The sequence below is a fragment of the Bos indicus genome, chromosome 9, assembly GCF_029378745.1.
Source record: "Bos indicus isolate NIAB-ARS_2022 breed Sahiwal x Tharparkar chromosome 9, NIAB-ARS_B.indTharparkar_mat_pri_1.0, whole genome shotgun sequence".
Taxonomy (NCBI): Eukaryota; Metazoa; Chordata; class Mammalia; order Artiodactyla; family Bovidae; genus Bos; species Bos indicus.
Window position 1 is genome coordinate 98,027,188 of NC_091768.1, and position 25,076 is coordinate 98,052,263.

General features: G+C 42.6%; 1 protein-coding gene across 3 annotated transcripts in view; it reads right to left on the reverse strand.

The window, feature by feature from the left end:
* AGPAT4 (1-acylglycerol-3-phosphate O-acyltransferase 4) overlaps positions 1–25,076 on the reverse strand; it is a 1,411,158-nt gene that overhangs the window by 766,232 nt on the left and 619,850 nt on the right. For all 3 annotated transcript variants that reach the window (XM_070795610.1, XM_070795611.1, XM_070795612.1), the window contains one exon: positions 7,484–7,599. In XM_070795610.1, the coding sequence (XP_070651711.1) occupies positions 7,484–7,599 (116 nt within the window). The remainder of the gene's footprint in view (positions 1–7,483; positions 7,600–25,076) is intronic.

The window sequence follows — 25,076 nt, forward strand, 5'->3', positions numbered from 1 at the left end:
CTAAATTTTTGGAATATTTCTGTTGGTAGGAAGAGTCAGGGCAACTCCTATTTTTAATTAGTGATTTTTATATTGATATCACAAAGAAGTGGAATTGAGAAAACTGATTCTGCTGCAGTGTGGTAGAACGTTCAAAATATGTACAAATAAAAATATTTGGCAAGCTCTGTTCTGTAAAAATGCTTGTCAAAGAAAAGTTCTCTGAGTGAAGCAAAAAACAGTACTTAAGATAACATTCTGTCAGGAATACTTGCCCATTATAATTAAATGTTAGAATTGAGATTACTGTACCAAAATTTTCTTGGAGCTTGCTACAAGCAGAGGTAATTTTCCCAGTTACAAATTATGATCTGTCGAGAAACATCCATTGGAGGTGTTAATGATTTTAAATGCTTCACTCACACTTCAACGTTGAAGGAGACTCCAGGCAGCTGTATTTTTTTTCAGTTAAAAAAATACAAACATATATTTTAAACGAAATGTCTCAGGAGGAGGAACCAGATGGAGCCAGATGGAGCCCAGCAAGGACAGCACCAGGTGACGGACTTCAGCTTCGGGGTCAAGGTCCTTTCCAGGGTGACATGCAAGGGGGAAGCACCTCAGCAGAGCAGGCGGTGTCGGGCTCTAGCTGGCTGGGTGTTAGACAACCGGGAATGGGTTAATCGGTGCACGCCCTACCTACACGCATACAAACTGTATCATGCATTTTTAAGATGCTGTCTTGGTCAAGTGAAAAAGTGAGTAGGAAATGTTGGTCTAAAGAAATAAGTTCCGGTCCCTGTTTCCCTGTAGTTACACTACGGATGTGTGGTCAAGCTCTGCCTCGCCTCCACGCACCCACCTCCACCACACCTTTCAGCGCAAGCCTGTGCCGCGGGCATCTGCTCTCCCTTCCCCCCTTAAAAACATGCTTTTCTCAGCCTGAAGCAGTTCCCTGAGTCACAGACGGGCTCAATGAGTATCAGTGGTATGAACAGCTTGATAGGTTTTCAAGTTCTCTCTTTAAGAGAGGAGGTGCTAAAGATTATAGATGCCAGAATAAAACTGCTTTGCCAGTGATGTTGATATTACAGGATGCTGGCATCTGTGTGCACCCTTCTGCACATCGATGGGTAGGTATGAGGACTGCACGGGAAGTAGCCCTCAGTGTTGTGAAAATCCACAGGTAGACCTAAAAACCGTTGAAATCCCATTCCCAGTGCACCTGAGATATACGATTGGAGGCCATGTTTTCTTTGATGTAGAATTGATCACATTAACAAGAGACAGAATCAACACATCATGACTTAGTTCACTAAATAGCTTGTCTGAACTCCAGGTTATTGAGACTCTTGCTTATTTGGCTGCAAGTACAACCTGTGAAGCCAGCAAGGACAAATCTTCAAATTGTTATTGTTTAGTCGCTGAGCCATGCCCAAATCTTTGTGACCCTACGGACTATAGCCCGCCAGGTTCCTCTGACCATGGGATTTCTCCACGAATACTGGAGGGGGTTGCCATTTCCTTCTCCAGGGGATCGCTGAAAATACTAATTCTAAACCTCATGGGAAACATGGTGTTTGTAGAGAGTGAGGTAGATTGCATCACTGTTTACTACTAAAAAATATTCCAGAATACAGATGCTATTTGCAATAGACATAATTTCTTTCCCTCACCGAGTTATAATCAATTGCTAATTATGAGGATATAGTTGCAATTAAAAACAAATGCACAAGTCACAATATTTTTCTAAGCAAAATTAGCTCTGTAAAGACTCTGTGGGCATTTATTTCTAAGAGAGTTGGACTTAAAAATAAGGCTCGGCTGTCACCAAAGTCCTAGTGAGGGCACTTGGAGGCTGAGGGAATACGGCCGCTTCTTAACATCCACCATCAGAAAATGAACTGCTTAAAATCCAGACGGTTACAACATGCAAGGTTGACCTTAACGGGTACAAAATTGGTCCAGGAGGATTTGCAATATTGCCCTACTAGCGCCAGCGGGGGCTGCTGTGCGCCCGCAGTGACAGTTAAACGAAAAGGTGAGGCTTATGAATTTCATGCCCAAGCACCTGTAACGTTTCCAGGAAACCCCGCTGATGCAGCCGCTTGGATCTGAAATCTACAGGGTTCGCCGCAGGAGAAATGAAGGTCACTGACTGACGTTAGAACTGACATGGCTCACATTTCAAAGCCTCAGTGTTGATAAAATACTTCTTCTGTTTTTATAAGTAACTGACCCCAAACAGTATGGCTGAGTAATATCTCTCCTATGAGTAGGACTTTGAAACTTGACTTTCTCCCTTATATCTAATAGTGTCTTAAAACTCTCTATTGATTTTTGATTAACTTATCTTATCTAATTTAGTTTTGGAAAGTTCCATTAGATGCAGAAGGGATTTTTAAAAGCAGAGTGTTCCATATAAAAAGAACTTGTTTTCTGTCTGTTGCACTGCATAAAATGGATTTACTTTAATTCAGACCAGCAAATATTTATGAAAACCTATTGAATGTAAAGACTTATGCAGGACATTGTCACGCCGGTCACATCTGCACCTCAGTCAAGTTTGGACTGATCCTTCACGCAGCCTAGAACTTAGAGCAAGCAGCCAGGTATACAGCTGTTTTCTTCAGCTCTTTAAAGAGTTGGTTTTTAAACTGTCTTTGGATCTCGCTTTATTGCTAGTAGCTTCCTTTTCACACGCAAACCTACTTTCCATCTTCACTAGGTAGCTTGCCTTTTTCTGTCCAGTGAGAACTGCATACATGAAGAAGGTAAGGTGTGATGAGAGGAAAACATGTCGACCGCACAGGTCCTGGTGGGTAGGCTGCTACAACCAGTTCCTCGTGGTAAGACTGCATGCAATTTTTAAAACGCCTTAGCTTCAACTTCTTCATATGTAAGAAAGATAGACATTCAAATAATTTGAAATTAATTTAAGTAAAGAGTTACAGTTCATTAAGCACCATGTTTGAATTTCAAAGGAGGCAATGAAATTACCATTATGGAAGGTTATGCCCACACAAAGGAGTCTCCTTTCTGAAAGGGTACAGGGTAGAAAGATTTATTCTCCCTCAAGACTGGATTAGACTGAGGTGTGCACACTTTTTCAGCCAAGAGTGACTCAGCCCTAATGTAGAGAGATCTTACTCCCGTGGGGTCTGAGCACTGTTGTGAGGTAGCCTGTTTTGAGCTTAAGACACATCTTTGAAGTTTTCTCTTTCATCTTAAAAAGTTCTAAGATATTCCATTCTACTGGAGAATGTGCTCCTGCTTATTGTAATATCAATTTGGTATTCTGACTTACCTTCCTCTAGAATGCTACGTAAAATGAACACTCCAAGATACTCCCACACTTAAAAGAAAGAATTCTTGTTCCTGGCATGTGACATTACCTATGAGTATATATACTATTTGGGTCAAATAGGAGAAATACATAGGTCTGCAAGGTCAGAGAAGATCACTGCTGTTCTCTCTCTCTCTCTCTCTCTCTCTCTCTCTCTCTCTCTCTCTCACACACACACACACACACACTACACACACATAATGTCAAGGATTTTTCCATTACAGAGACAAAAACCACTTATGGAAAAAGACCATGTTGAAGATTTCAGTAAAATTCCATGTGATTTTAGTCTGTAATCTCTCATAATGCTCTTCAGAGACTGATGACTGGACAAAATCGTAAGTTCCTCTCTGACACCAAAAAGTCAAGAAAGAATTAAGCTGATAGAATATAGTCCTTGGTGCCTCAGATGGTAAACAATCTAGCTGCAATGTGGGAGATCTGGGTTCAATCCCTGGGTTGGGAAGATCCCGTGGAGGAGGGCATGGCAACCCACTCCAGGACTCTTGCTTGGAGAATCCCCATGGACAGATGAGCCTGCTGTGCTGCAGTCCATGGGGCTGCAAAGAGCTGGACATGACTGAGCAACTAATACTTAGTCCACAGCAACATAAAAGGAACTTCTACATTAATTCTAAATCATGAAAGAAATGCCAAGCGTAACCAAAATTAAAATGTAAATTGACAAGAGATTAGACAAGACATGCCTTCAAAGGGACCATAACCAAGATACCATTGTCTCATCTCTGTTAAATGAATCAATGAATTCATACCAAATACTGTCAAATGACAGTCAGATCACTCTCCCCCAGAAACACCAAGAACAAGTATGAAAAGACTTTCAGATAAACCTTTACTGATCTCCAAGCCCAAGTAAATCCTTTAAGTGTGCAATCCAAGGTATTGCTTCAATAGGCTACATGAACCATAAGACAAATTTGAAAGCAAGAAAACTGTAAATATATATATATCTATCAAACAACAATGGCATCAAAAACATAAATCTTTGTGGAAGAGTTGAGGACAATTACAAGGTAGCAGTGCTTCTTAGATTTAATGTCCTACTGGGAACTGGACTTTAGAACATGTTTCTGGAAGGTTAAATTTTGACTGTAAACGTGGTTCTTTTTTGATTTGTCTTCAGCTCTGTGGACTAATGACTAAAGGTGAAAAGAAGCATGGGAATGCAGCAGGTGGTCTTAGAAGAAGCAAAGCAAAGGAAACAGGATGGTGAATTTTTTTTTTCTTTTTGCCAAAAGATATCATGGTAATAATTTTTTTCTATTTTGTATATTTTCAAATTTTATATTTTTAAAATTTAAGAAGACTCCTTTCATAATGTAAGATTCAAGGTGCAGAAATACTGCATTCCTCTGGGAGCACCGGATATCACAGTAAGCCCCAACGTTAGGGGAAGCACACGGACTGAAACCGCTCACCCTGGCCAGGCACCACAGCAACCATCTGCATGAGTTGTTTTACGACAGAAGGTCCTGGGAAGGAACAGGGAACAAATAAGCCTCCACCAACCCGAAGAGTTCGGGAAAGGTCAAAAGGAGACACCACATGTCCGACCACCTCCCAGAATCCTTCTCTCTGGCGTCCATCTTGGCTGAACAAGGCGTGCGCCACCAGGAAGGACTCCGAGGCAGAAGGATTGGCTAAAGACAACCCGGAAACTAATCCCATCACCATAAAGCCTGAGACTGGAAGCCACGTGGCAGAGCTGTTCTCCTGGGTTCCATTACCCTCCTGCTTTCCACCCAGGCGCCCTTTCCCAATAAAATCGCTTGCTTTCTCAGCACATGTGTTTCCTCAGACAATTCATTTCCGAGTGTTAGTCAAGACCCCAGTTTCGGGCCCTGGAAGGGGTCCCCCTTCCTGCAACACCAAGATACACATACTGGTTTGGGAAGGAACAAACGTCTCACTTTGGCATTGCCAGTGTCATTTTTATTTGGCTGAATATTGTTATTTCTGAGTCCAGCTGAGGCATCCAGAAATGTTTTGAACCTTTTTGCTGTAATTGCTATAGGGGATACTTAACAATAGAGCTGCTCTACCTTCTAGTGCTATAATTTCTGTTCTTGGCTCAAGTCTTTGCCTTTTCTTCAATTCACTATTTTTAACTCCTAAGCCTAAGACTGATAAAACTGATAACCTTGAGTGGAGGAAGGTCAAGACACTACTCTAAATAAGTACAGGTCACTGCAGAGCTGGGCAGCAGATGGGAACCTGCGGGTTCACATGGAACCTCAGGAGGTTTTAACCCGTGAAGAGTTCACTCCGTTCTTTAAGAGAGAGGAAAATATTTTACATACATTATTTTATAAACTCAAAAGATACATATCAGGTACCTGAATTAAAACTTAAGCCTAACATCTGGAAATGAATAGCACATTTATCTGAAACATTTTTCTACATATCACAGCCACATATGTGTCATCTGGAAAGCAGAATCATTGAAAACCTCATTTTTTATTTCTACATTTGGCAGAAGACAGGACCATAAACAAGCACTTTTTCAAATAATACTATCGAATTATAAGCTATGAACAAGGATTATTCCTACCTTTTGCAGTTCTTCAGAATCAGTCAGAGCCTTTTAGATTACCTACTTTGATTCCTGGATTTTATAAGGAAGCTGAAGGCTTAATAGATTGTTATATTGCTAAGGTCAAAAGTTAGCTGAGTGACATTGGAGTTCATTGAAAATAAGTTATTATACACTTGCAAAGCTTTTTTTTTTAATGGGGATTATCATTAAGAAGGTAGATGAAAGATGTCAATCTCTTTTTATACAAAAGTACATGTTTATAAGCACAAAAATAAATAAAATTATTATTTTGTTACCAATTCTCTACAATCTATATCAGAGGATAGAAGTAGGATAAATGCCTCCTAATTCATTCTAGGAGGCCAGCATTACCTTAATACCAAACCAGACAAAGACAATTCGAGAAAACTACAGATCAATATCTCTCATGAACACAAAAGCAATCGAATCCAAAAATGTATAAAAAAAGTATCAGACACAATGACCAAGTGGGATTTATCCTAGGTTTACAAGGCAGATTCAACACTGAAAAATGAATTAATGTAATCCATTACATCAACAGACTAAAAAAGAGAAATCACATGGTGATACCGATACAGAAAAAAAAAAAAAAATCTGACAAAGTCTCAAACACGTTCATGACAACAACTGTCAGTAAACGAGGATCAGAAGAGGACTTCCTCAACCTAAAATTCTGTCAACAAAGTATCTGTTACTGATGTCATATCTAATGGCAAGAAACTTGAACTTTCCCACTAACATCAGGTACAAGACAAGGACGTGCTCTCTTACTACTCCTTTCAATATTGTACTGCAAGTACTAACTGAATAAGGCAACAAGGCAAGGAAAGGGCATAAAATAAACATATTGGGAAAGAACACATAACACTGTCTTTGCTCACAAATGACAAGATAATCTAGGCAGAAAATCTAAGAGAATCAACCAAAAAACCCTAGAAACAATCAGCACTTACAGCAAGGTTGCAAGGTCCACGGTTAACGTGCAAAAGTCAGTTCCCATCCTACATAGCAACAACGAACATGTGCGCTTTGACATAAAAACACAATGCCGTTTACATTAGCAGTTGAGAACTGAAGTACTCAGGCATAAATCTGACAAAATATACAGTAAGACCTACATGAGGAAAACTACAAAACTCTGATAAATGAAACCAAAGAGGAACTAAATAAATGGAGGTATTCCATGTTTGTGGATATAAAAATTCAACATTATCAAGATGTGGGTTCTTCCCAAATCGATGCACACATGCAACGCAATCTCAGTCAAAAGCCCGATATTCTTTTACGGACATCCACAAACTGATTTTAAAGTTTAGATGCGGAAGAAATGACCAAAAATCGTCGAAACAGTACTGAATGAAAAAACAAAGCTGGGGGACTGACATTACCTGACTTCAACTTAACGATGAAGCTACATTAATTAAGTCAGTACCGTGCTGGTGAAAGAACACAGAGATCAGTGGGACAGAATAAAAAGCCCAGAAGCAGACCCTGTGCATGCACTCAACTGGTTTTTGGCAAAAGAGCAACGGCAATACAGTGGAGCAGATCTCCTCTGTTCCGAGTTTTCAGATCCTTACCTGATGTCCGTACACGTTATGCAGCTGATGTCTCGACTGTTTGTTGTGATCAGGTTCAAAGCTACTGATGTTTCCTTGTCAGAGGTCGGGTGTGCTCCACATTTAAAGAAAAATTCCTGAAAGAATGAGAAATATGATCACAGACATGGAATCCGGCCAGCCATGTCCCCCTAAACATGTTCACAGTCAAGAATGTCTTCAGGAGAAAAAGAGTATCATCAGATTATAGATGAGTCTGAAATAAGACAACATCCACACTTTTGAGGGGAACTAATGCCCTTGGAAGCAACAGTCAGAACTGGTCATGGAACAACAGACTGGTTCCAAATAGGAAAAGGAGTACGTCAAGGCTGTATACTGTCACCCTGCTTATTTAACTTCTATGCAGAGTACATCATGAGAAACGCTGGGCTGGAGGAAGCACAAAGCTGGAATCAAGATTGCTGGGAGAAATATCAATCACCTCAGATATGCAGATGACACCACCCTCATGGCAGAAAGTGAAGAGGAACTAAAAAGCCTCTTGATGAAAGTGAAAGAGGAGAGGGAAAAGTTGGCTTAAAGCTCAACATGCAGGAAACGAAGATCATGGCATCTGGTCCAATCACTTCATGGGAAATAGATGGGGAAACACTGGAAACAGTGTCAGACTTTATTTTGGGGGGCTCCAAAATCACTGCAGATGGTGACTGCAGCCATGAAATTAAAAGACGCTTACTCCTTGGAAGGAAAGTTATGACCAACCTAGATAGTATATTGAAAAGCAGAGACATTACTTTGCCAACAAAGGTCCGTCTAGTAAAGGCTGTGGTTTTTCCAGTGGTCATGGATGGATGTGAGAGTTGGACTGTGAAGAAAGTTGAGCACTAAAGAATTGATGCTTTTGAACTGTGTGTTGGAGAAGACTCTTGGGAGTCCCTTGGACTGCAAGGAGATCCACCCAGTCCATTCTGAAGGAGATCAGCCCTGGGATTTCTTTGGAAGGAATGATGCTAAAGCTGAAACTCCAGTACTTTGGTCACCTCATGCAAAGAGTTGACTCATTGGAAAAGACTCTGATGATGGGAGGGATTGAGGGCAGGAGGAGAAGGGGACAACAGAGGATGAGATGGCTGGATGGCATCACCGACTTGATGGATATTAGTCTGAGTGATCTCCGGGAGTTGGTGATGGACAGGGAGGCCTGGCATGCTGCGATTCATGGGGTTGCAAAGAGGTGGACACGACTGAACTGAACTGAATGCCCTTGGGGCAAACTATTCAACAAGCCCCCTTTCTAAGAAGGTTCCAAGTGTCTGCTAGTCTCTCTCTTTTTCTTTTTCAACCAAGGAGTTGTGGGAGCACTCTGGGCCCCCTGCTCACCTCTCGATGATAAGTGAGTCTGGGAGAATAACAGTGTGGATGGAGGAGGAAGCCTACAGTACATCTCGACAATGAGAAAGAGGAGACCCTGAGCCATGAAATGATTGGTCCAAAGTCAAACAGTCAGAGGTGAAAGCAGGAAGCAACCCAGGTTTCCTAAAGGGAAATCCAGTGCTTTTCTACAGGGTCCCCTCACAGCTGATCAGTGAGAAGCAAGAATATAGTGCCAGTAAAAAATATAGGGACTCCAACTATTGATAAGCATGCATGTATTATAGACAGAGGACGAGATGGTTGGATGGCATCACCAACTCAACAGACATGAGTTTGAGCAAGCTCCGGGAGTGGGTGATGGACAGGGAAGCCTGGCATGCTGCAGTCCATGGGGTTGCAAAGAGTCGGACACGACTGAGAGACTGAACTGTAGACTTAGGGAGAGGCAGAGTGTACCTCTCCCCAGCCTGACTTACAGTCTGCCCCTCGTTCTGCACCCTTCAGTATCCCAGAATTCCCTGAGAGTCTCACCTACCCCCTCCCTTTGTCAGGTAGCTAGGAATGTTCTAAACCCAGGCCTCTTTCCATCTTAGTTCACTCTCAGCCCTGTCCTGCCACATATTCCTTTATCTTAGCTGCTGATGTAAGTCACATCCTTGTTTACTTTTGGCTGCATACACCCTGATGCTGGGAAAGCCTGAGGGCAGAAGGAGAAGAGGGCATCAGAGGACGGGATGGATGGATGGCATCACTGACACACTGGACTAGAACTTGGGCGAACTCTGGGAGATGGTGAGGGAAAAGGATGCCTGGTGTGCTGCCGTCCACGGGGTCGCAGACAGTCAAACAAAACTGGGCGACTGAACAACAAAAGTTCATTGCGTCTTAGTCCCCTGACCAGAGCAGAGACTGAATCCAGCTGTTGACAGTGAGCATGCAGAGTCTTGACCACTAGAGTACCAGGGAATTCCCAATTCACATTCTTTTTTACTGTCTTAGTTTTCCAACTGTTTTTCTATTTGTTTGCATAGCCCCTCTTCCCCCGCCCCCCACACACCAAGGTGGTGGGACAATAAATACTGTGCTTCTTGTCAAACAGTACACACACCGTCCATGGTAATAATACCATGAAACTAAATTTTCTGCCACAACAAAAATTCCATACAAATGTAACAGAGGATGACAGAAGAACTCTTGCATGTACACGTAATCCTCAACTCCATTTGTGTAACACTACTTGTATCTAGAAAGCATTTTTCTTGAAACATTAGACCTGGTGTCAGCAAACTTTATTAAAGCACCATATATTAAAGGTGTTCAGCCTTGCCAGCCATAAGGTCCTTGTTGCACTGCTCAACTCGGAATTACTGTCTAAAAACAGCCATGGAACATATGCAAATGAATGGATGTATCTGCATCCTAATAAAACTTTATTTACAAAAATATGTATCAAACTGAATTTTGCCCACAGGCACAGACTGACACTTTCACCTTGAGCTTCCCAAATGGCACTAGTGGTTAAAAATACACACACACACACACACACACACACACACACACACACACACACACAAATACCATCTGCCAATGCAGGAAATAAAAAAAAATTCAGGTTCAATCCCTGGGTCAGGAAGATCCCCTGGAGGAGGGCATAGCAACCCACTCCAGTATTCTTGCCTGGAGAATCCCATGGACAGAGGAGCCTGGGATATGGTCCACAGGGTCACAAAGAGTCATAAACAGCTGAAGGGACTTAACATGCATGCATGGATTGTCCACATCTGCAGTGGACCTTGAAATATTTATGGGCTGTCTTACATACATTTGTATCCTAACAGTGGATGGCAAAGGACAAGAAATTAGATATATTTTCTTAAAAAAAAAAATCAGTAGATTTATTTAATGAATGCCACCAATGTTTCTTTATATATTTGACATCATCACTCTTAAACTGTCCTCTCCCTACTTGTAACCAAACTAAGGGCTCCCCTGGAGGCTCAGTGGTAAAAAATCCACCTGTAATGCAGGAGATGCGGGTTCAAGTCCTGGGTCAGGAAAATTCCCTGGAGAAGGAAACGGCAACCCACTCCAGTATTCTTGCCTGGAGAATCCCATGGGCAGAGCAGCCTGGCGGTCACATGCATGGGGTCACATACAGCGCATGGGGTCCCAAACAGTAGAACATGACTTCACAGCTAAACAACAACAAACCAAATTGACTTCTTCCTCCTCTGACCACAGACGCAGTGAGCCACACCTGTGGGTGTCGAAGTCCAACTTACATCACAATCATCTGGGAGGCTTGTTAAACTCGACTTTGCAGGGACCCACCCCAGATGTTCTGACACCGGGCTTACCAGGTGATGCTGTCACTACGGCTCTGGGGACCACACTTCTGAGAACTACTGAGTTAGAGCAGCATTAGAGGTAAAGGGAATAAACGACTTATTCTTTCAGAAAACAAGGGCTGTAACAAGCTCGCTTAGCACATCTGAAAATAATGGCACATCTCAGGTAAAATGGATTACTCTTCAAAAATCTGGAGGGTTTCCCCGTGCAGAGAAATGTCCCCAAGCCAGGAATTTGGAGCCCAGGATGTTTTTAAGAATAAGTGCCTTATCAATTTCAGGTGGTATAGGTCAACCGGAACCCCCGCCCAACCCCCCGCCCAGGGCAAGTGAGAGTGGCCGACCCCCGGCCTGCAGTTGCAGCCCCAGTGATGCAGCTGTGCCAGCAGCGCCGCTGTGATGATGGACGAGCGGCTGCTGGGAGCCCGCTCAGGTGTGTCCGCGGGGTCCTGCATGGCTTCCCCAAAGCAGCATGCAAACCATACTGATTGTTCTTGCTTTCTCTCTTAACATGGAAGGCCATCCTGTTCACTCGATTTTTTTTTTATTTTTTGGAATGATATAAATCCTTCAAAGGTCACTTCAAGGGTATTATGGAAGAGAGTTAAGGCCAAACTTGACTATCACAACAAGATGGCTGGAGGACATGACTGATCCTTCTGAAATACACAGACTGCTTTTGCAGACCTGAAAAAAAATCCTCACTCATAACGAAAAGTAATACCTCCAGAATAGCTGAGCTGGCTGGCCTATTGAGGAAGTATTTCACATACAGATAAATAGATAGAATTTATATTTTTTCTTAGATTGCAGAAGGCTACTGGTAGACATTTAGCTAACAAATCACAAACTGCTCTAACACTAGATAAAACTCTGCCAGATAAAAGTCAAAATCATTTTTACTGGAGGGAGGAATTTTACAATCAATGGTTTAATAAGTAACAAATTTCAGAAAATACCAGAAATTCATATAGCATGACAGAATTAAAATACAGATTAACAACTGTGTATATTAAATATGTATCAGTGAATTTCAGTGCCTTCTCTGCCAATTTTTATGGAAGGAGGTTCTTCTCCAGTGCCAGAGTAGCTAAAGTGGTGGAGTGGCCAAGATTTCACCCAGCTTGCAAGCTAACTGCTTAGCCTGCCACCGCCTCATGGATGTGGCAAGGAGACACAAGCCTCCTGGGTTGGAGCCCCGGCAGAATGATGTACAAGCGTCATGATTCTGTCAGTTCCTCTGCATCCCAGTTCCCAGGAGACGAAGTGTCCAGGCCAAGCTACACGCTACGCATGCTGGGTTTCTGAAACACAGCTGGGGACCCTGAGCTTAGGACACGCAGATCTTTTAGAAGGATCTGTAAGCCGATGTTTCCTTTGTTCTGAAGGCAGACGCTATCTTTATCATACTGAAAGCAAGCAGGTCCACGTTTTACTTTAGAGAGAGAGACTAGACTACCATTTTCTAGGTCATTTGCTCTACAATTTCCTTGCAAAGATAATCTAAAAAAAAAGATAGTTAGTGCTTCCCTCACAAGACATGCAGAAACTTGAGAGACCCTGGAGAAGTGTCTTCCAATAGTAATAACCCCTTTCCCACAGACTAATCAGCAGAACGGTCTGGTTATTTCCCATCCTACACAATCAATGGATTAGCATTCTCAATACCCTTCTGATATTTTCAGGCTGTATTCAACACACACAGGAAAAGAGCAAAACAAACAGAAGCAAGAAGCGTGTTGAAAAGTTCTACCTTGGGTATTTCAGCTTGCTCATGTAGGGCTGTCATCTCACACGATGACTACATGATTCTTTTGGAGTAATTCTGCTTTTCTGGGATTTTTCTTTTCTCTTGATTTTTCAGATTAAAATATTAAGAACACCAATGTCAGAAACGCATCCTAGCCAGAGTCCATGCAGTGTGGTCAGAACATTGATGCCACTGTGAGATCTGGTCACCATCTGAGCCCCGTGGGAACCCAGAAAACAGCTCAGTCTGGGCCAGGTGGATAGTAGTTATGCCCCACGGCCTGGCTGCTTGAGGTGGCCATATTCCAGTTTCAGTGGGGGTGGGTTTGCCAAGCCAAGTTACTCCTATGTCGCCCTGGGTGCAACAGTCCCCTGTGGGTGCATCAGAGAAACATTCTTGTTCACTGGGCCAGGGCAGCAGCGGGGGCATCTGTCAATTCTAGTGAAGGCAATATACGATCCTTACTGAGGGTAGGACTTCCCAGGTGGTGTGGTGGTAAAGAATCGGCCCACCAGTGCAGGAGATGAGACGCGGGTTAGATCCCTGGGTCGGGAAGATGTCCTGGAGGAGGAAAGTGCCAACCACTCCAATATTCTTGCCTGGGAAATCCCACGGACAGAGAAGCCTAGTGGGTCTATGGGATTGTAAAGAGTGGGACATGACTTAGCAACTGAGCACATAGACATCTGTGGGTAAATAAAGAATCTCAGAGGGACCCATCCATCTTCCACAAATGCCAGCTCACAGGTAAACCAGCTACAAAAAGACAAGAAAGAAAGCTAAACATAGCAAATCCTGTTAAATTAAATGGATTCTTCCACCTAACCAGGAGCTGTAGCTCCTATTGGCTGGCTCACCTGGATCCATATACTCAATTCTGGGAAGCCCTAATTAGCGAAGGCACCAAAATCTGACAGCAGCTGGCCAGGTTGTTTTCTTTTTTCCCTCCCAAAAGATGGTGTAAACTACATTTAAAGGATGACAAAAATAATCCCATAATAAGACCTTAAAAAAATGTGCTTGGATTCATAATGTGACCCTGGTAAATGCTGTAAGTATGAATAAGATGCTTTTCACTTTAATAATACTGAATAGAAAATTAAAAATCTAACAGTTATATTCTTTAAGTTCTTAGAAACATACCTTTCTGCCCTTAATGTGGACAAGGCTCTGATCCCTTCCTTCCACGCTCACTGAGTTCTCACCTTTTATCAGTACCCACCCATCCTTTCCTTCAGATCCTAGAGGCGAAGCCCTCTGACTGAATGAGACCCACAAAAAGCAATGATACACCAAGGGAAAGACTTCATGAACAGTTCAATTCAACTATTAGAAGCTACCTCTTCCTTCTCATTCCAGTTTGCCACCCGACTCAAGACATTACCAGTGTCTCTAACAGACAAGCGGGAAAATGAAAAATAAACAAAACAAATAAATAAACCAGAAAATCTGAATTAGGTTAAAACCAAGAACTCAGTTTATAAAAACGTACAGAATCCAAAGTTTAAACTCCAAACACAGGAGTGGGTCAAGTTAGGGGAGCAGGACCCACACCAGGTATTTCAACAGAGAGAATTTAAAGCTGAGGTCTAGTTGCAAACATGGTGGAAACTCCCCAAAGAGCTAAACTGGGGTAGAAAGCTCCTTGACATTAGCAGCGTTAGGGCAGTGCTCCAATCTGCTGGGGCTGGGGGGATGGGGCAGCGGGGGCCGGGCGGGGAGATACAGTGGCTGGGCTGCCTATGGGGGCTAGGAGGATGACTGAGACGCAGCCCCTGCGAGCAGTGCCTCCCGAAGATGAAGGGAGACACCTCCCAGCTCTGCCTCTCTCCACCCTCCTGTCTCCCCCCAGGCTGTGCTTGGGTAAAGTCTGCCTGAAGCAGGCACAGGGGTCTGGGAGCTAGGGTTCGCCTGGCCAGCCCACAGGGCAGCAGAAGCGGAAGGCAGGTGGACCTCAACACCACTGATGGCCGTGGGTGCACCGTCAGGAGGCCCAGTCAGTCAGCCAAGTCCGAAGTCCTCAACACTGCCTCCGCTTTAGTGCGGACACATATAATTAGCCTCCAGAAAAGAAGAAAATGATGCGTTCAGATGGGCTCTGGAAAAGGTACTAAATAAAGGTACATAAATAATTACTCTGCCTATTCACTGCGTTCAAGCTCAGATAAACCTGTCAAAAGATGACCTCCCAAATTTTTGACAAAGAGGAATTGAGGACACAGGCATTTTCATTTAGAAAACTAGTAATAAGCATCTGCATCAGGCAAGACGTCACTTAGAATTAACCTGAATGTCTCTCACAGGCCTAGAAGTTCCGCCTATAGCCAACAACAAACAAATATTATCCCTAATCTCTCTCTTCTCAGCCTGCTGGCTCAAACAGCTCCTCCTGGGCTTATTTTCAGATTCTTTTGTAAGAAGCAACTGCTAGTTTTAAGTCTCATTATCCATTTAAAAACCTCATGACTGATATTAATACTGTAGCTTTAATTTTCTCTAAGCTAAGACATGACAGACACAGCCTAATTACCACACGCTGGCCCATATGAGAAAGGCAGAGGCATCAGCCCAGGGCCTGGGTGCCTGTGCCTCTACTGGTGAGTCTCAGTTTTCATGTTGACCTGTTAGACTCGATGTGTATCATGTAAACCCAGGAAGTAATTATATAGGCTTGGATATAAAATAACTCTGGCACTCGTTAGAGTGGATAAGACCTGTAGATTTTACTAATTTAACGGTGCCAGTTGTAAAGTTAGGTGACACCTAATTAAACAAATAAAATCTTGAAAGTTAATGAGGGATTGTGTTCAATGATAAGTTTGTTTTCTCTTAATTTAAGGTGAAAACAAAACCTCTAGATGATGTGTAAAGTTTATCAAGAGGAAAGAAAATCAATTGACTCCCACAAAAAGCAAAACCGTGTCAGAGTTCTGCTGAGAAGGTCAGGCGCTGCCTATGAGACTCACTGCTACTGCTGCTGCTGCTAAGTCACTTCAGTCGTGTCTGACTCTGTGCGACCCCATAGACGGCAGCCCACCAGGCTACCCCTGTCCCTGGGACTCTCAAGGCAAGAACACTGGAGTGGGTTGCCATTTCCTTCTCCAATGCATGAAAGCAAAGAGTGAAAGTGAAGTCGCTGAGTCGTGTCCGACTCTTAGCGACCCCATGGACTGTAGCCCATCAGGCTCCTCCATCCATGGGATTTTCCAGGCAAGAATACTGGAGTGGGGTGCCATTGCCGTCTCTGATGAGACTCACAGCCCCTGCCAAAGCCGTAATGGAAGTGTTCTGCCTCCGCCAAGGCAGCGTGTCCTTTGGTGAAAACAAACAGATGAGATGCATGTAAACAAGTGGGCACGTGTGCAAGGGCACACGTGAGACGCGCCACGCTGTCATAAGCAGGACAAAGTCTTAAATGTGGAGTCAGCGTCTCCATTCCTTCTCTGCAAACGGGTTCATGAGTATCATTTTTCTAGATCCCATATATATGCACTAATATACTATATTTGCTGTTTTCTTTCTTACTTCACTCTGTTTAACAAGCACTAGGTTCATCTCATTACAACTGACTCAAATTATGACTGATTTGCATTGTGGTGCAGCAGAAACCAACACAATATTGTAAAGCAATTTTCTTCCAATTAAAAATATTGTTTTAAAAATGTGAATTCAACAAGCACACACTGTGTCACGCCCAAGGGCACTGCCATTTTAATTTCAATACAGCTATTGTTATATTCCAAAAGTATTTTAAAAATTTTATTACCCAAGGTAGAAGTATAAATCAGGTCGGATACTTAGCCCAATGTATAAAATAAAAATGAAATTTCTAAAATCCCAAGGGCTCTTAAAAAATTTTAAGTTTCTTTAAATTTTCCATTAAACTTTATTATGGCAAAACTGACATGAACGGGCAAGACTTTATTTCTAGTCTATATTTATCCAACCTAGTATGACTATTCGTGTATCTCACTGCAAAATTAATATTTAAAAAAAACATGACAAGGATAGACATTCATTTCAGAGTTAAAATGTATGAATTGCGTAATATTTCTGGTATCTAAAATTTTCCAAATTTAAAACACTTCTGGCTTCCCAGGGTAGAAGATAAAGTGATTATGATTCTGCAGTATAAAACTGTCTTAAATTCCTACTAATTCAGCAGATGATCCTTGTTCTAGACACTAGACACAGTCTTCTAGACACTCCTTCATGTGACTCTCTATAATAGTAACTTTAGTTCAAAGGAACCATTTTAGTCTATTTGACACACACACATAAAGCCACGTGTACTTCCTACAGTTCCCTTTAACGTTAGACATAAACAATTTAAAACATTTTAATGCCACATACTTTCAAGAAGTTGAACTTCAAGACAAAAGCAATAAATACCACAATGATTATCTTCCCCTCTATGCCTAGATTCATCAGGGTGTCTTGACCAGGGTTTATTCAGTTGTGATACTACTCAGTCATAATTGACTATTTATTATTTTAAGAAAAAAAAAAAAGGGTGGGGGGAGTTGTTGAAGAAGACATCTCAAAAGATTCCTGAAGGTCTGGGGTCACTACTGACATGCATCAAGGGCATGAGCTTATGTAAATGTCTGTTCAGACTGGAGAAAAACAATCCTCATTCCCAGGTCAGGCAGCTGCTCAGACACTGTCCTCCCCCTTCTCCTCCTTGGCCCAGGATGAACTAGCATCTCTTGCTTCTCAGTAGGAACACAACATCCCCCCACCTGCTGCCACAGCCAGAGAACCCGTCTAAGAATGAAGCTCACGCTCTGAAGGGAACAGAGACAAAGGATGGAGAAACAGCGCCCATGGCAGCCTTTGTACCCCGGACTCAGCTATGCCTGCGGCCCAGTTAATTAGCTTATTTACATCCACCTCGATAAATAACCATGCTTCCAGGGATCCTTCCCCGATGTTTACTCATGCAGAAACAAGTGTATTTCTCCTTGCTCAGCCTCAGCTAGGGGCTGAGGATACACATGTAAACAAAATCCCTGCAAGAGTCCATAAACCTGAAGGAGAAAGAGACAGCACAAATATTTGCAGAGATGACAACACGGCAAATACCTTCCAGACGCCTGGGCGCTGATCCGAGCAGGGGAGAGAGGACGCTGAGCAGCTTCTGGGAGAACGAGAAGGCTCAGCTTTGAAGAGACAGTTCAAGTGGATTTGAAATGCTAAGATGTTGCCAGGTGGAGATGGTAGTTGAGCGAGCTCGGGAGTCAAGGCACGTGGACCTTGGGCTGCCGGCTCAGACGGGCTGGGGCCTGGGACGCCAGCAGGGGGCTGATGGGAAATCTGTGATTCTCTGTGCAGGGAAACATTGGTCCAAACCCAGCAAACTCACGCTAGTGCTTTGAGAGCCTGGAATGTGCAGCGGAGGTGACTCTTCACTGTCATTCTTCAACCACAGGAGGTGCGGCAGCCAAGAATAGAAACCACGGATATTTCCTCATCTCTGATTTTGAACGACCACCTTTTTGAAACAGGTGTTTGATTTTAAGTTAGCAGTGTATATAAATTTCCAAGACAGACTTCCACATTATCTTTCAGACGGGAAAATAAGAATTTTCTTTTTTCATTGTTATTTTGGAGAAAGTCTTCACCCCATTGATTGTGCCTAGGATAATATCAATGGAGGATTTTGAGAGCAAATGCTTTGACTCTGGTTGTTACTACATTACTATGTGCTTAATTGTCTTGCTCTTAACATTTATTAATGACCCTTGACTCCAACGTTTCTGGAACTTAAGGACAGCTGTCAAAGTTGTGTTTATTCCATAGGATATTGTGAGAGCTCCAATGGCCAGAGAACACAGCTTTTCCTGACATCTAAATTTAACTTGTTCCCAGGAATTACAAGCCACTTCAGGAGAATCTGGTTAGTGACTTACACACATGATAACAGTTACTCTTCTTTCCCAAGGTCTGATGGTCAGTCGACCAGTTAGTTGCTCCAGTGTGGTCCTGCTGCTGCTGCTGCGTCACTTCAGTCGTGTCCGACTCTGTGAGACCCCACGGACGGCAGCCCACTGGCCCTAGTTTGCCCTCTATCTCCATCATGATTCCAGTAGTGTTTGGAGATGTAGATTCCTCCAACCACAACTGATCCGCAGTTACTCGTGTGATGTCATCTGCCCAGTGTAGTTGAACATGTCTTTGCTTTCAATTTTATATCCTAGCCAGACAATAAAAGACAATATTCATTATTCTCATTGTGCTTCATTTCCTTTAGAAGCTAAGGTTCCATAAGCTCTCATAACGTGTCAGCTTGAAGGAACACAAGGGCGTCACGGCATTTGCTAGTTTCATGCTCAAGCAAAGCTTTCCAGCTTCTGTTCTCTGATAAATAAAACGAGAAGTTAAAATATTTTGTTCTCAACAGAAGGTTTCCTTTGTAACTTTGATGACTTGAGTCGACCTTCCACAGAGGGTACCTAAACACGTATCTGTTAGATGGTAATAATCTGCAAGAAACCGAGGAGTGGGGTCATCATTTGGAACATTTACAGTGACTCACCATCCCCAGATGAATTGTGTTCCCAGCATTTCCTAGACAACCTTTCCAAGTTGGCAGTTATTTCACATGTGCTTGTAAATGGGCAAAAAACTTAACTGCAAGCAACCAGTAAAAGAACCAGTTAATCATACTATCAGGGTTGCATGTCCTCCAGATTAAGCACAGGAGCCTTAAGCTGACACCCACCGTCTCAGAAGCTTTCCCTCCACACTGCCCTCCCATCCTGCCAGGAGGACTTTGTCGCCTGAAAGGCTGTGCTCTCTCTTGTTTTGGTCTCAAGCACAAGATTTCCTGCTTGCTGGTCTGTCTTCCTTCTCTCACTCATTTCACACCCCAAAGTGTCCTTCGTGGCTCAACTCACTTGTCAGTGGCCCTCAAAGCCTTTCTGACTCCCCAGGGCTGGGTCAGAGCTATTCCCACGGGGACTTCCGTTTCTCTTGTACTCTGTGCTGGGCGCCTTCGGAGCCCTTGTGCTGTGGGATTGAAGGCACCTGGTGGTCTAGTGCACTCACCACAGGGCAAATGAACCGAGGGCACTTATGCTGGCGCCTGGCCCAGGGGGCTTCCCAGGCGGCTCAGTGGTCTAAAAAAAAAAAAAAAAACCTGCTTGTTGATACAGGAGATACAGGTTTGGTCCCCTGGGTTGGAAGATCCCCTGGAAGAGAAACTGGCAACCCACTTCGGTATTCTTGTCTGGAGAATTCCATAGACAGAGGAACCCGGCGGGCTACATCCACAGGGTCTCAAAGAGTTGGACACGACTGAGTGAGCACACATGCACGCCTAGCCCAGGGCTTGCACACAGCAGCTGTCAGAGTGGTCACAAAGCATAAGCTTTCCCAGCCCATCTGAAAGTAAGAAAGATGAGTGTGGAAGAACTCTCTTGGGCCCGGAAACACGCTCTGCGGAAAGAGATGGACGGGAAACTCTGGATCACGCCCTTCTGTATTCCTGGGCATTAAGTGGGGGCTCCTTGTGTCTCTGGCAGCCTGGGCCTCCCTCTGAGCTTTGCGAGCCGCTGAGGCTCCTGCTGTTGACTCTCCTGCGCTGCTCCTTAGGGAAGCAGCCCCAGCCCCTGGATCCAGTGGGGGTGGAATGACGCTGTCACTCCTCCCTCTAGCCAGAGGTGGAGAAATGTAGCCTCTGCCACTTCCAAGTGTCCAGTCTAGACACAGAAAGGGCAAGAGAAACATTCTTCCGGGGACCAATCATTCACAAAATGATAACTTGGTTTAGGTTACAAGCAAAGAGAAATATTGAACAATAAGAAGAAGCCGAGCTTTAAGACATTTTAAATGACTTTAGACTCGGAATCTAAACTTTTTTTCTTTTCCCTCAAAACCCGTTGTTTCCTTGGCAAGTAGAATTTAGAGCTTCTTTTTATTCCTGCTTTCTTTACTGCAGGCAGCTCAAGCAACCATAAACTCCACTCAAGACAAAACTGAGCAAAGGCAAGCGCTTTATACACTTTAATAGTCTCTTGCATTATCTATACTTGTTTTATTTCCTCATTAGAAGATGAACAAAATAAAGTAAAACTTGTAAATTTACCTATGAACTGAACACATTAAAGACCACAGTTCAAAAGCATCAATTCTTTGGTGCTCAGCTTGAAAGTGAAAAGTGAAAGTGAAGTCAGTCAGTCGTGTCCAACTCTTAGGGACCCCATGGACTGCGGCCCACCAGGCTCCTCGGTCCATGGGATTTTCCAGGCAAGAGTACTGGAGTGGGGTGCCATTGCCTTCTCCAAGAAGAGTTTTAGGTTCACAGAAAAATTGAATGGAACGTACACACATTTCTCCTATACTCCCAAGCCCCCACAGGCATAGCCTTCCTATTATTGATTCCCACCCCCGACCCCAGAGGAATGGTGCATTTGTCACACTGATGAACTTTCACCTACTTGACATAATCACCCAAAGTCCACAGATCACAATATAGTTAGTTCACTCTCAGCATAATACATTCTATATAGGTTTGCCCAAATGTATAATGACATGTATCCATCCTTTTAACATTAAATAGATTTTTACTACCCTAAACATAGGTGGCGGGGCCAAAGTGGAAATGGTGCTCAGTCTTGGACATGAACTACTCTACATCCACAATTCTGGTGGTGAAACTTAAGTCCAAGGCTGTGAAGAACAATATTGCATAGGAACCTGGAACATTAGGTCCATGAATCAAGGTAAATTGGATGTGTCCAATCAGGAGATGGAGAGAGTAAACATCAACATCTTAGAAATTAGTGAAATAAAATGAATGAGAATGGGTGGATTTAATTCAGATGACCATTGTATCTACCACTGTGGGCAAGAAGCCCTTAGAAGATATGGAGTAGCCCTCATGGTCAACAAGAGTCCGAAATTAGCACTTGGATGTAATTTCAAAAACAACAGAATGATCTCTGTTTGTTTTAAAGGCAAACCATTCAACATCACAGTAATCCAAGTCCATGCCCCAACCACTGATGCCAAAGAAGCAGAAGTTGAACGGGTCTATGAAGACCTACAAGCTCTTCTAGAACTAACGCCAAAAATAGATGTCATTTTCATCATAGGGGATTGAAATGCAAAATTACAAAGTCAAGAGACACTCAGAACAACAGGGAGGTTTGGCCTTGGAGTATAAAATGAAACAGGGAAAAGGCTAACAGACTTGTCAACAGAACACACTGGTCATAGCAACCATCCTCTTCCAACAACCTACGAGACAACGCTACACATGGACATCACCAGATGGTCAATACTAAAATCAGATTGATTCTGTTCTTTGTAGGAAAAGATGGAGAAGCTCTATACAATCAGTAAAAACAAGACGTGGAGCTGGCTGTGGCTCAGATCACGAGCTCCTTATTGCCAAATCCTGACTTCGATTGAAGAAAGTAGGGAAAACCACTAGGCTATTCAGGTTGACCTAAATCAACCCCCTCATGATTATACAGTGGAGATGACAAACAGATTCAAGTGATTAGGTCTGTAGACAGAGTGCCTGAAGAACTCTGGGTGCATATTGGCAACACAATACAGGAGGCAGTGAGCAAAACCATCCCCCCAAAAAGAAACACAAAAAGGCAGAAGTTATCTTAGGAGGAAGAGAAGATGAAGAAAGGCTAATAACGTGAAAAGATGCTTACTTTTACTGGTGGTCAGAAAATGCTGAGTAAGAAAAACCATGCCAAAGCTCTTTCACACGTGACTTTACCATTCACTCAGCAGCACGAGGACCTAACGCTAGTGAGTGTGTTAAAGGAAAGCATTGTGTGAGAGGGAGGAAATGCCTCAGCCTCTTTGGAAAAGCATCATAGTAGTTTGGGTGAAAAATTTAAAGGTACATATGGTTTTATCTAGTTATTCTCATTCACAAAAATAAGAGTACCAATGTCTAAAAATTTACTTATGGGGATTTTACTTTAGCACAGAGTATAGGACAGAAAAAAAGAAAGCATCAAAAGCATATTTGCTCAATATTTATGCTACAGAATATTATAAAGCTATTAAAATGAGTGGTTGATCTATATATGTATATTGATCTGAAAATCTATGTAGGAACTGCTATCATGCAAAAAAAGCTATGGTGAAATAAATATAGTGTTATTACTATTTCAAGAAAACAAATTAAAACACCCATAAAAATGTGTGTTTTTTTTTAATGAGCATAGAAAAATGTATAGAGCAATACACAGAAAAATATTCACATTTATCATCTTGTAATGAAACTGGGAAAACAGAGGAAACTATTAATTTATTTTCTTTATATAATTCTTGTTATTTGAATTTGTTACAAAAAGTACTCAGAATAAAAACAAGTGACATTAATAACAGTGACAAAGGAAAGACAAACTGATGGGCACTAGAGCAGAGGAAGAACTCTGGAGATCGCTGAAGGGCAGAAAGTCAGGGGACTGTGGAAAAGACCAAGAGGGCTGGGGAGCTAGAGGGCAGATCAGAAAGGATGCTGCACCCAGGGAACAGATGGCTTCATCCCGAGGGGAAGGAGAGCCTATGAAGGACTTTAAGCAGGCTGGTGATATGATCAGGTAGAAATAATGCATTCACGGCCCTATAATAATGCATTCCCAACCCTCCCTGCAGAACTTGAGGAATCCTGCTCAGCTGGTGATCTGGGAAAGACCTCCTGGAGTGTAAGAGAAATGCCAATCTCAGTCCAGTTACCCAACCTTTAGTATATGATTCAAACTAAAGGCTCCCATGTGCTTTATCAGGAGACCCTGCTTGACTTCAGACCACACTATTTTTCCGACCAATAAGCCAGACGTTGTTGATAGATCAAAAATAATATTATAATTTCTAATGATGCTCCAAACTTACTAAATTTTATATCTTCTTAATTACTTCTCTCTGATTTATAGTTCCTCTTAATAATCAAATTATATGCACTTGGTGTAAGTAATATTTGGTAAATTTTATGAATGATAGCGGATCCTTATAAATCTTTCAATTTGTTATAAAGTTAAGAAAGTTACATTCACATATTTACTATTTCTGTGCTTTTATGTTAACATGGTTAACAATGCCATTCAGCATTAGATAGTATGTTTGAAGGGAAATTATTTAAGTCTATAAAACAACCTTCCCCCAGAATGACTTTTGCCTGGGATCTCATATAGCAAGCATTAGCCTAGAGGAGGTGTTTATGGTTAGGTTATAAAATTTTCTGGGGAAAAAATTGTTCATAATGATCATGGAGAAAGCACCTAAATCATGGTGCTTCAAAAGGAAGTCACACTAAAAACAATTCGGCCACAAAATGTGCCCCTGACATTGTATTCAGATCAGCAGGTAGTTCACAACTGAAATGACCCCATACATCCTGACATCCTAGGCTGTCTCTGTATATATCAAAGTGTGGGCTTCAATTTTAGTTCATGAGTGACACCAAATGCATACAGTGAAATGCCTACTGACTGCGATCTAGGTGACCAGCATGTATAACACAGAATTCAATTTCACAGCCATATCCCACTCTCTCTGTTGGTACATTAAATTAGATGAAGTTCTTCCCCTTATATATAGAGATCTACATACTCATTAATTATAGTGACTTCTGCAAAAAAAAAAAAATTACTTCTATACGTCAGTGGAAGCCTAGGAAAACATTAATTTTATGTTACTCAGGGGCATGTACTACAATCTTCTATTTACAACAGGAGGTATAAAAAACAGTCATCGGGGGTTCTGTTGCTAACTATTCTGGATGGGGCCACTCGACCTAACCAGCTATAAATTTATGACCTGTGGAATTTGTGCAGCATACCTGACCCTGCTTCATGGGGACCCAGTAGCATGAACGCTAGTGTCCTTCCCCCATCAGCTAGTGCAATATCAGCCACTAGCCGGCACACCGCGAAGCACCGCGGCAGAAGACTGACGGCTGTCATTCCCATCGTGCTTTTCAAACACGCTGGCCAATCAGTCTGCGCAGAGCACACTGAGTTATAGGAAGCACCTACTATTGTGTTGCTGCTATGGACTCTTCTTCCTGACCCCACTCATGTAAATCTAGACTCTTTTCAGAAATCCAGCAATTACTTAGGCTTATACTGCTGACTGAGACAACATTCCCAAACCAAAATATATG